Source organism: Dermochelys coriacea, chromosome 16 (genome assembly GCF_009764565.3).
Source record: "Dermochelys coriacea isolate rDerCor1 chromosome 16, rDerCor1.pri.v4, whole genome shotgun sequence".
Classification (NCBI taxonomy): domain Eukaryota; kingdom Metazoa; phylum Chordata; order Testudines; family Dermochelyidae; genus Dermochelys; species Dermochelys coriacea.
This window is the reverse complement of record NC_050083.1, coordinates 15028744-15041073: the sequence shown is the minus strand read 5'-3', so window position 1 is coordinate 15041073 and position 12330 is coordinate 15028744. Positions and strand designations below refer to the sequence as shown.

Here is a 12330-nt window from a genome sequence, read left to right as displayed (position 1 = left end):
GTCACTCTGAAGAGAGAACTTTTTTGCTTCTCTACTTCTCCCCCATCCCCACCCCTTCATCAGAGACCTCCGTTCTCTGCACAGATCTGGAGCGGAAGATCTGACATTTGTGAAAGTCATCTCTCCGAGGGCTCCGGTCAGGAGGAGATTCACTCAGGGAGCTGCCACAAAGTCAGATGCTATAAAGCCAGAGACTGGAACATTAACATTCCATGAAAGAACTGACGGGAGCTGAAGGGGACGTTCTGTTACTAGTGTATAGGATGTATCCTCTCCACTAAGCCCCCTGAATATGTACTTTCCACCACCTTCAAGTCCCTTTGAGAGCACAGTGTGGTCCAGCCTTAGGCCTGGTACCTGGACACAACCCTAGTTCGCAATATTGGTAGCAAAATGAGGGAGAATCTTAGACTATGAAGTTGAACGAAGACTAAATGTTTTGAGTCCCAGGATATGTCTACATTGGAATTGGTAATTTCCAGTCAAGTAGACATACCCACTCTAGCTCTGGTTGAGCTAATGCACTAAAAACAGAAGTGCAGCCATAGCGACTGAAGGGCTAGCCATTGGAGTATGTGCCTAGGCTCTTGGACAGCATCGTACTCGGGGCAGTTGGCCCATCCTGCCACTCATCCACCACAGCCGTGCTGCTATTTTTAGTGCACTAGGTCAGGCATGGCTAGAGCGGGTATGCCTACTCACACTGGAAATTACACCTTCCAGTTCCAGTGCAGACCTCCCAATGGTATTGGGAATGGGGTTAGCCAGCGAGAGTCTGGAAGAACTGGATTAAGGCCAGCCTAGCACGATCCATTTCACTAGGATGCTGGAGGTTATTCATCATGGGCTTGGTGGATCACAGTTTGGGCCAGCTGAGCAGGGTCCATCAGACCCCTGTAAATCCAGCTCAGAAACATATTGCACATCTGTACATTCACACACACATACACTCACATCGGAGCAGAATGGAGTGAAGAGCAGAAGCTCTCTTTTTATCTGACCAGATATTTCTAATGTGCCCACCCCCATGGTACCTGAGCACTAACAATATTACAGGTCTCCAAGCACGGTTCCCAATGCCAACTCCCCTGAGCCACCTGGTCTGCTGGACACACATGGCCGCCTCCAACCCTGAGCCCAGTACCTGTAGCACAGGGCTCTTGTCAAAGCTGTAGGCGCTGGGCCGGCCCTCCAGGGTGGAGAAGGCCACATTCCCTCCACTCAGCGGGGAGATGTCGCTGAACTCCTCAGTGCAGAAGGCCACTTGCTCATCCTCACCAGGCCGCAGGTACTGTCGCTCTTGCTTCTTGTAGGTCTTCCCACAGGAGGCGCTGTAGTACTGGTATGGGATCCAGGGCCCGTCCACATGGCTGCGTTTGTAAATAGCAAAGCTCTCTGGCCGGCTTGTGTGAAACTTCAGCCGCACATAGGTGATTTCATAGGACTTCCCTGAAGAAGGAGGAGAAGAGAAGGCAACATAGTTAGGTGCAAAGAGCTCATCCACAGTCTGTACATCTCTCTTTGGGTACCACCAATTTCAGGAGCTACAAATGCTTGTCAAAATCTGCTGACATAGGTCATTCATGCCATGGGGTAACTGACTTATTGCCCATGCTAACCCCATATGTTGTGCCACGAGGAACCTGTGACAGGTGCTTCTAAATGAGGAGGTGTAACATTGTCCCCTGTTACAGCTGGGGAAACTGAGGTTCAAGAGAGCTGATGAAGAGATTATTCCAAGGGAAAGGAATTACTGAAGCGGTTGGGGATATAACCCAGGAGTCCTGAGGCCCAGCCCTGTGCTGTAGGTGTTCTGTGAATATACAGAGGACTTCAGGACTGTCATTCTGACACTCTTCTTACCAGCACAAAATTCACACCCACATTTTAAATGCTAGAAAAGGGAATGTTTTACAGAGAAGCTACCCCAGAGGAATGAGCCATCAGAACAGGTCCATCCCCAATTGATGGGGCAGGGATGAGCAAATGCTTCCTCTCCTGGACATGCCCCACGTCAACACCAGGCAGGAAATTCTTGCTCACACGGACGCCAGTCGCACCTTGGATTCCCCTGGACAACACCAGCTCAGAGTGACCCAGCCTGCCCAGTGTCCCTGCTAGCTCCTGCTTTTGTTGTTTAAAGCAACCTGTTTATTTTCTCTTCGTCTGTTTCTCTTGACACACAGAGAGAGACATCAGCCCAAAGACAGCTTTGCAGCTGCTCTTCCAGTGCTGGTCCGTGCCAATAATGGGAAGGAGGATGCTGGACATTAAAAAGCAGCCAACCCATCCAGGTCAAGGGATCAGAGCTGGGACCCAGACCAGACACCATCACCAACTGGCCTCCTTCAGGGCAGCATTAGGAAAGGAGCTGATGGACTCGGTGGACCATGGAGACTCAGCTCCCTTGTTGGCCTTTTGAGTGAAGGTTGACACCACCCGCTGACAGAGCAGCGTGCGGGGGAGGCTGCAGCGAGGATAAACAGAGGGGGCTCCAGTCCCTGATGGCAGTCGATCCACCACTACAATTGCTTATTGAAAACATTAGTGAGAAAAAATAATACAAATATCAAACTGCTTAATTGCCAGAGACAAAGGACTGGGTTCAACTCTGAGAGCTGGTTCTTCCATAATTATACTACTATTGATAGTACAAAACTTTCCGCTACAAGGTTTGGGCTTTGTTGGAAAAGATAATGAGTCCGGAATGTTAGACGCGTTATTTGGGGACTAAAAAAAAACAGCCTTTAATTGGACCCATATGAATTATGTCGGCTATGGGCTGTGACTTTGTAAGAATGCTGTCAGGGAGCAGAGACAACTCAGGCAACCGCCAGGCTGTGGGGGGAAGAATCTGCCATGGATCAGCAGTGCCCAGATTCTCTCTTGTCATCACAGAAACCTGACTACTGTTTGCAGTTCTGTCTTCGGGAGAGATTTGCTGATAACGTTGCAAGAAGGCAGCAAGTGTTAGGGGAAGCTGATAGCAACTGCTCCCCCTTGGAGACAACCCCTTTTACAGAATGACTCTTGAAAGGCACTGAGTGCTGAATACCCATTGAGTTCAGTGGGAGCTGAGGCTGAGACCTCTGAGGATCGGGCCCAGCATCGCTGTTGTACCCATACTCTTTCTTCTCTTTCTTTTCCGACTCTGCTGTTCCTCTCTGGTTGCCTTCCACCCTCTGGGAGCTTTCTAAATTGATCCTAGTGGGGGCTTTATCCGCAGCTGGGTTCTATGCTCACTGACCTGTTTCCAACTCATCGCTCTTGTGAGAAATAATGCATTTCTAATGTCTTTTATGAGAGTTCCTTTGGTTTGGTGGGTCTCAGCTCAGTCTAGTTCCCAGGGAGGCAGAACACAAACCACCATGACAACTGGCTCTGACTTGTGTTCTCTGCAGAGGCTCAGGATTGGCTGGGGTGGGGCAGGTGACCTCTCGCCCCAAGTAGTGGTTCCCTCCAGGTCCAGATTGAGGCCATGGTGGATAAAATTGGATGATGAAAAATAATAATAAACATCAGATTTTTTTGGTTAATTTAAATACAGTTTTGTTTTAAAAAATAAACCTATTTAAATTTGAAATTATGATAACCTATGTTATGGGGTAAACTTACTATGATCGATTAAAATCATGTAAATTAAATTTCAAAAATTAATATTAGGCAGTACATGTTTGCTGACAAAGTTTTAGGCAAAAGTCAAACCACTGAGCTGGTGGAAGTCACTGGCTCAGCACCTGGAACCACCGTTCGTTGAAGACAAACCCAGCTTTTGACAGCATTGGCTTCTTCTGCAGATGCAGTGAAAATATTTTCTTCATTTCAGTTTATTCAACTTGTTCAGTTCAATGACTAATTCATTCAAAGTCAAGAAACCCAGTGAGAGTTGAAACATTAGAAAAATTTGTTTTCCTCTCCCAATTTATGAATGAAAGTGAGGTGTGAGGGGATGAGATCTACTAGTTCTAAAATCTGGTGATCAGAAAGAATCATCTTAATTCAGTAACTACAGATAACACTTCCTTTGTTTAATAAGTCAGTCAGTTTTCAATGCAAAAGATGGTTTGATTAACTTTTTTTCTTGTCTATCCAGCACATTTAAGGTTTAATTTAACTAATTTTAAAAAATTTAAATGTTTTTGTGCATTTAATTTAATTTCAGTTTCCCTCCAAACAGCTTGATGCAAATCACGAGTAAAAGAAATAATTCCCATCTAGTAAATAAGAAATGTCTCAGTCACCATTTCTAACAATAAAAAAAGTAAAAATTACAAATCTGAATACATGTATGTTAAGCTATTGTGACAAAGCTCTGTCCTTGCCTCCATGGGTCCCATGTTTCCTGGCGGATTTTGCTAGCATCAGAGGCTCGCTGTGACCCTGCACGTAACCCTTCTCTCTCTAGAGACAAGGATCACAGTCTACTGAGCCATTTTCATCATAAGCCACTGAGGGATGTGAGGAGAAGTCATCCTTCCTTGCACAGTCTCTGTTGTCTCCCAGTCTCAGTGATTAATCAGGGGGCAAAGGTGGGGGAGGAGCCCAGGCCAACCCTCTACTCCAGGCTCCAGCCCAGGGACCCTAATAGTATCAGCTATGGTAGCTGACCTTTTAGAAACATGACATGTGCAATTCCCTGGGCTACTTCCCCCATAGGAGCCCTCACTTTCTCAAGCTCCACTTCACCCTTACCTCAGGGCCTCCTTCCTTGTGCCTGATATGGTGTGTACTACACAGCCTCTCCAACAGCACAACTTCCTCCCACAGCTCCTGACATGCACACCCAACTGACTAACTGGGAGGCTTTTAACTAGTTTCAGCCAGCCCCTGATTGGCTTCAGGTGTCCCAATCAACCTAGCCTTCTCCCTGCCTTCTGGAAAGTTCTTAATTGGCCCCAGGTGTCTTAATTGACCTGGAGCAGCTGCCAGTTCACTTATCCTGGTACCAGGGATTTGTTTAGCCTGGAGCTAATATATCTCTCTCCCACTACTTTTCTATAGCCATCTGGCCTTGCCCCATCACACTATATAATTGCTTAAAGAAATATGTATAGATATAGTGTATTGTCCTGGTTAGCAAAAAAAGCAGCACCAAATTTAGGCTAAAGCTATATTTAGATGCAAATCAACATGATTCAGTGGTTACCAACCAATGAGAATCAAGTCTTCTTTAGGAAAAAAAACAACTCAGTACAAGTGCAAATCAAGATTAAAAATTGATTATTTAAATCAAGGTTAACTCCATGCTGTTTAAATCATGATTAAAATTGGTGATTTAAATCAATCCATCCTGGCAGAGGCACACTGGACGGGCAGCGCTGTTGAAGCTTGCCTTGATGATGCCCATGTCCTGCCTGTCCTGGGAAAGACTCACACCCCGGTCCCATGTAGGACTTTAAGGTCTTTGGGGTGGAATTCCAGACACCCTGGGTGGGTTTATTCCCAGACAGGAAATTCCTTGGGGGCGTTTACCAAAACGGCAGGGGGTCACAGCAGTCAATGCACAGAACAATTTCCTCTGGGAGGGGAGCTGGTTTCTGCACTGTGTCAATAAACAACCATTGAATGACCCTCACAGAATCAGCTTGGATTCCAGCTAAGTAGCAGACGGTGGAAGCAGCAGGAATCGGAGATCCCCGGTTCAATCTCCAGGCTATCAGGTTAATAAAAGACTGCACATCAGAGAAGGTTTTGGAGTTTGCTCTTGGTCCAAGACACTAGGATAAAATTAATGGGTCAAACTGTGTTCTCGTGAGAATCTGGGTAATTCATTTGACTACAGACGTGGCGAGCATCAACAAAAATTCTGGCACATAAGGATTTTCCGTTAGTAGCCCAGCAGGGGCGGAGGGGAAGGGAGGAGTAAAAGAACTGACATGCAACAAACTGTGCATAGAGGAAGAACATGAGCACTGCACATTGCACAATCTGGCGGGTAGAGGAGGAGAATGGGAGACAGGACTCCTGGTTCTATTCCCAGCTCTGCTGCTTACTCTTTGGGCCTTAGTTTGCTTATCTGTAAAATGAGAAAGATCCACCGGGCTGGGAGGCTAAATTGTTTAAGTCAGTAAAACTATTTGAGGTCTCTGGACGAAAAGGACTATAGATGGGCTGAGTATTATTGCAATATATAATGACAGGTTTCAGAGTAGCAGCCGCGTTAGTCTGTATTCGCAAAAAGAAAAGGAGGACTTGTGGCACCTTAGTTAGTCTCGAAGGTGCCACAAGTCCTCCTTTTCTTTTTGTAATATACAAGTGTCACATCCACCTACACTCTCAGCAGTACCTTCAGATGGAGAAGCCACCCATTAGTCCTCAATGACATGATCCTTGCTACACAAGGATCCATCCCTTAAGAGTCGAACTGGCTCCTCCTTTCCCCTCTTAGGCATAGAGAGATGTTTCATAGATTATAAGGAGGGTGTTAAAAAGCAGCTACCGAAGCAAGATATTTTTAAATCAGCAGGTCCAGTTAACTTGCATCCAGAAGTTTTAAAAGAGCTGGCCGAGTAGCACTCTGGCCCATTAATGTTGATTTTCAATAATTCTTGGAACACTAGCGAAGTTCCAGGGGATTAACACAAAGCTGCTGTTGTGTCAATATTTAAAAGGGTAAACAGGATGAGCCAGTCAAAAAACAGATGAAACAGGATTCAGTTAATAAAGAATTAAAGGAGAGCAATATAAATAATGCTAATTAACATGGGTTTATGGAAAACAGATCTCAAACTAATTCATCATCTTTTCTGATGAGATTACAAGTTTGGTTGATACAGGTAATAACAGCAATGTAATATACTTAGATTTCTCTAAGGCATTTGACTCGGTACAACACAACATTTTGATTAAGAATCTAAAACAATACAAAAACATGGCACAATTAGATGGATTCAAAACTGGCTAAGTGATAGGTTACAAAATATAAATGTAAACAGGGAATCATCAGGTATGTTTCTAGTGGGGTCCTATGCTATTTAACAAGGTAATTTATCAATTACCTAGAAAACATAAAATAATTACTAATGAAGTTGGCAGATAAAGATTGGGGGAGAGGTAAATAATGAAGCAGACAGGTCACTGACACAGAGCAATCCAGATCCCTTGGAAAGCTGGGTGCAAGCAATTATGCGTATTGATAAGATCAAATGTAAAGTCATATCTAGGAACAAAGAATGTAGGTGATACTTACAGGATGGGGACTCTATGTCAGGATACAATGATTCTGAAAAGGATTTGAGGGGATAATCAGCTGAACATATGCTTCCAGTTTGATGCTGTGGCCAAAGGGCTAATGTGATCCTTGGATGTTTCATCATGGGAGTATCGAGTAGGAGTACAGAGGTTATTTTACCTCTTTGTGGCACTGGTGTGACCACTGCTGGACTACTGTGTCCAGTTCTGTTGTTGATAGTTCAAGAAGGATGTCGGGGAAAAAAACTTGGAGAGAAGTCAGAGAAGAACCACAAGAATAATTAAGGGATTGGGAAACATGACTTATATTGAAAAACTCAAGGAGTTCACTCTATTAAGCTTAACAAAGAGGTTAAGGGATGACTTGATCACAGTCTATTAAACACCTACATGGGGAAGACACATTTGATAACAGAGGGATCTTCAGTCTAGCAGACAAAGCTATCACAAGATCCACTGGCTGGAAGTTGAAGCGAGGCACATTCACAGGGGAAATAAGGTGCAAAAGTTTTTAACAGGGAGGGTAGTGAATCGTTGGGACAACTTAACAGTGGCTGTGGTGGATTTCCCATCACTGGAATTTTTTCAAAGCAAGATTGGATATTTTTATAAAAGATTTGCTCTAGTTCAAGCAAGAATTAGTTCCGGGAAGTCTTGGGTCTGTCTTATGCAGGACATCAGACTAGATGATCACAGTGATCCCTTATGGCCTTACAATCTATGAAGCTGTAAAAGGAAAAACCGGGTTTTATGGAGGTGGAACGTGGAATGAGCGCTTCTCGGCTCCTCCAGCATCGCCTTTCATCCCAGGCAGGAAGCCCAGTCCTAACTTCCCGGTGATTCAGAACAGATGTCTGCCTGCCTGTTCACGGGGGGCTGGGAAAGGAGTGACCTCTGTTGGAAACAAGCTGCTCCTGTCTCCCTCCGCTCTTACCCCCACTGTTCCCTTAGGAATCAGTGGCCACAGCACAAACCTTCCACCCTGATGGCTTTGCAGAAGCAGTGCTATCGACGGCTTCCATTGGGAAATGCACCACTGTGTGTCCCCCAAGAGTAGCCCAAGCTAAAAAGACACACACTCTGACAGCTTTTGACTGTTATTTTTACTATTTATTATTTGTTTAGCTCCAACAATGACTCTCTGTAATCTCTTGTATTCAGAATGTGGATGGCAGGATATGAAAGAATGAAAATATTTGCGGAGCTGACTAATTGCCAGGAGAGTTTATATAGCAGGGAAACCTTTTCAGTTTTATTTATAATAGAAGGCATGAGCCCTTACATTTTAACTGTTGAAAAAGTGGGACAGTTTTAGAATATCTGAAATATATGGGCCAGATCTTCAGTTGGTGGAAACTGGCATAGCTCCACTGAAATCAGAGCTATGCTCCTTTACACCAGTTGAAAACCTACCCCATTGATGATTCATGAATTGTGAATTCGTTAATTGATTCACCACCATGTTAGCTTAGTTTTACACCCTTGGAACTGCATTGAAGTCAATGGAGATACACACTAGTGTAAAACTGAAGGTTTTGGTGACCCCGGCCCATAATACACAGCTTTAAATAAAGTTTTAGAGTAGCAACTGTGTTAGTCTGTATTTGCAAAAAGAAAAGGAGTACTTGTGGTATCTTAGAGACTAACAAATATATTTGAGCATAAGCTTTCGTGAGCTACAGCTCACTTCATAGGATGCTTTAAATAAGAAGCACAAGCTACCATACACCTTCAACCGTTGGTGACTACTTTGAATACCCAAGTGTTATTCACAGGTTACAGAGTAGCAGCCGTGTTAGTCTGTATTCGCAAAAAGAAAAGGAGTACTTGTGGCACCTTAGTCTCTAAGGTGCCACAAGTACTCCTTTTCTTTTTTCCAAGTGTTATTGGCTATATAGAACCCCATCTGTTTTTACACACGTGTGCACTTCATTTAATTCAACATATAACTCTGTGGAAAATAATGATTTTTCCCCAAGAGAAAAGAAAGGGGCTTGTTGTTACCACATTGGACTGGGAGTCAAAATTCTTGTGACCTACTCTCTGCTCTGCCACTAGTTGACTGTGTGGCCTTGGGCAAGCTGCTTCACTTTTCTGTGCCTCAGTTTCCTCCTCTGTGAGCTAGAGATCATAATACTGATGGTTGGCACAGGGGCTGAATGCAGCTCCACTAATTACTAATTACTCTTCATAAAATGCTATGAGATCACAGATGGAAAGTGCTATAGCAGTGCAATACAGTCTACGATCCTTTCACAGTTGTTTTGAGGCTGGACAAATGCAGCTGGCAAATGGCAGTATGGGAAAGGTGATTTGCCAGTTTGGGACTCACATGCCTTCTGGATCACATTAACCCATTCAGTCAGCAGGGCCCTATGTAGTCTGCCCCCTCTTCACCGCCATAAACAAACCCTGCTTACCAGTGCCCTGCCCCACTTCACTATGGGCCCAGCTATTTCTAGAAAGGTTCTTATCTGGTTCCCATCACCGCAGTGCCGGAGAAACTCACAGTCTTTAATGCATTTATCCTCACAGCACCTGAGAAGCAGGGAAGTGCTTTTATCCCCACTGAATAGTTGGGGAACTGAGGCATGCAGAGGCTAAGCGTACGTCTACACTGCAATCCTAGGGGCGACTGCAACATGCATACATGCACTAGCTTTTTTAGCCATACATGCATGGCTAAACATAGCAGTGAAGACGAGGGCGCAGAGGCTGTACAAGCCTGATTGGGACCCTGGGTACATACTTGCATGGTTGACCCTTACGGAGGCATCTTCACCACTCCTTTTATCCACACTAACTAGTATAAAGCCAGTGTGGAAATGCCTAGGTGGGCTGCAGTCATCCCTCTAATTGCATGGGCCAAAGTCATAGAATCATAGAAACACAGGGTTAGAAGGGACCATCAGGGTCATCTAGTCCAACCCCCTGCCAAGATGCAGGTCACGCGAGGAATGGTGGAGTGGGGGACTCAGACTGGCTCTCCTGAGTTTCAGGCTAATGCCCCAACTACTGGGCCTTCCTTCTTCCCACAGGTCCAGCTCACATTTTTAATCTCATCTATACAGGTGTATAATCTTGCTCTCTCTTGGGGTAGGGGGGGATAATCCTAGACGATCAGACCAGCCAACTCCCTCTTCACTTCAAGGGCCTTCTCTTTCCAGCAGCCTCTGCCACTCTGGGCCAGGCCCCTTGAAAGCAGAAGGTTCCCTGGGGAAGGGTGGTTCTGGTCGCGCTTACCCAAGTGCAGGGTGATGTTGACAGAGTTGGGGTGCTGTATCCCGAAGGCCATGGACTGGCTCTGCCACCAGGTGCTCTGCTCTTGGCTGTGGAAGTCGGTCAGGTAGGTGGGGTTGTGGTGGAGCAAGGGGTCTCCCGCATCGCAACGGTGGCACAGCTTGGTGGCGTCCTGGGCTCCCATCTGGAGGCAGTAATCCTCGGGCGGGGAGCCGCACGTGTTGGTCACCCACACCTCCCTACCGAACGCTGCATTTTCGAAGGCGGGCGTGCAGTGCTGTGCCCGCCCCCATGGGTCGTAGCAGGAGTCCATGCCCCCTGCGGCAGGGTACGGCCCGAGGGACAGCAAGGCCAGGACACACAGACAAGGAGCCTGTGCCATGGCGAGCCTCAGAGGACACTGAGCTTCCTTCTCTCAGTCACAGCCTCTGGAGACTCTGGCAGGTCCCTCCTTTTTTGCCAGAGCAGCCCCACTCTCGGATCCACTCGCTCCAGGTTCCATCTTGTGGATGCTGATGGAAATGCCAAAAAACAGGTTTATTTTTAAATCCAAGACAACATATTCACCTTCTGTTGGCCCATGACGCCAAGGTCTATGGAGGCTTCACTGGATGTGGAGTGACGGAAAGAGGCCACAGTCCCTCTTCTCTCCGGGGCCTATAGATGCCAATGGATACCCCAAAAGTGTCTGGCCCTGGCTGTGGTTGGGGTGCACCTAGAGCATCAGCACATCCTTGGAAGCCCCTATCCTGACATACCCTTACCACCTCCGTCCTGGTGTCACCACTGTGGGCCTTTGTGACAAAGCACAAGGCCAGCCAGAGAATTCTGGGAAGGATTCTATGGGAGGGACCCCCAAACCTGACTCATTTTACATAAAAGGTGTATGGGCCCCCGCTGCGGGAATAGGGCCCAGCAGTCTGTTCCTATCAGCCCAACGACGGCTCTGTAACGTTTCACATCCCTCACATTTTCCAGACTCTTTGCAAGAAGAGGGCTAGAAAGAAACTTTTCTTTTTTTACATGAAAATGGAGAGTCTCCCTCTATTTCTTATTGCGTCAAACTGAGGAGCAAGGGAGACCTTGGGTGTCACTGAGCCCAATGCCTAGGTCTGCCTCGGCTCTTGCACCCCCAACACTGTCAGTGCTCCCCAATCCTGACCGGGGGCACCCCTGCTGTTCCAGTTTGGGGCTCCCTGCATAGCTTTGCTTGCAGGGACCCCCTCACTCAGACACCATCTTTGCCCTAACCTCCAGCACCGTTGTTATTCAAGTGACGCCAAACGTGCTGAACTGTGTTTTACGATGGCCACGCACTCTCCCACCGGGGACTGGGCTGAGATGCCCAAACTCCTCCTCTCTGGTTCCCTGCAGGAAGGCAAGTTTGGGGTGCAGGACTCCAGGATCCCCATTCCCTCTTGTGAGACTGAGCAGAGCAGTCAGAGAGCTCCAAGGCCCCTTTCCCCAAGCACTTAAGGAAGCTTTCGGGCTCTGAAGAGTTGAGGTAGCTTCTTCTTCTAGGGAGGCTCAGACTTGAAAAGTGTCTCCAGTAGGTGGCAGGGACAGACCATCATTAATCCCTGTCTATCTATTAGCAGGAAAATGCTACTGGGGTGGGATGGAGGTGTTCAGAGGAACAATAGGTCACCAGAACTGGGGAGCAGGAACCCAGGGGGGTTACAAGAAGCGCCAGGCTGTGATTCACTGAGCAGCTTCTCAGACAAAAAGAACATTTTGCTTCACTTGCCTTTGTGCTGCCCATTTCTGATGCATTCCTCACCCAAGAGACCAGTTGAGGATTTAAAACCAAGAGGCGAAAGGGCTGCAGTGTGATGGGTCTCAACCACAGAGCACCGGCCCTGGCGTGAATCAGACTGGTGCCGTCCTGGCCAAACACTT

General features: G+C 46.6%; 1 protein-coding gene across 2 annotated transcripts in view; it reads right to left on the bottom strand.

The window, feature by feature from the left end:
* LAMC3 (laminin subunit gamma 3) overlaps window positions 1–10943 on the bottom strand; it is a 44619-nt gene extending 33676 nt beyond the window's left edge. Inside the window, exons 1-2 of one of the 2 annotated variants that reach the window (XM_038374728.2) lie at window positions 10435–10943; window positions 1145–1449 (exon numbers count right to left, since the gene is read on the bottom strand). In XM_038374728.2, coding sequence (XP_038230656.1) covers window positions 1145–1449; window positions 10435–10813 — 684 coding nt within the window. In that variant the 5' untranslated portion in view covers window positions 10814–10943. The remainder of the gene's footprint in view (window positions 1–1144; window positions 1450–10434) is intronic. The other variant, XM_043498791.1, reaches the window with a different exon arrangement.
* Window positions 10944–12330: the final 1387 nt, after the last annotated feature.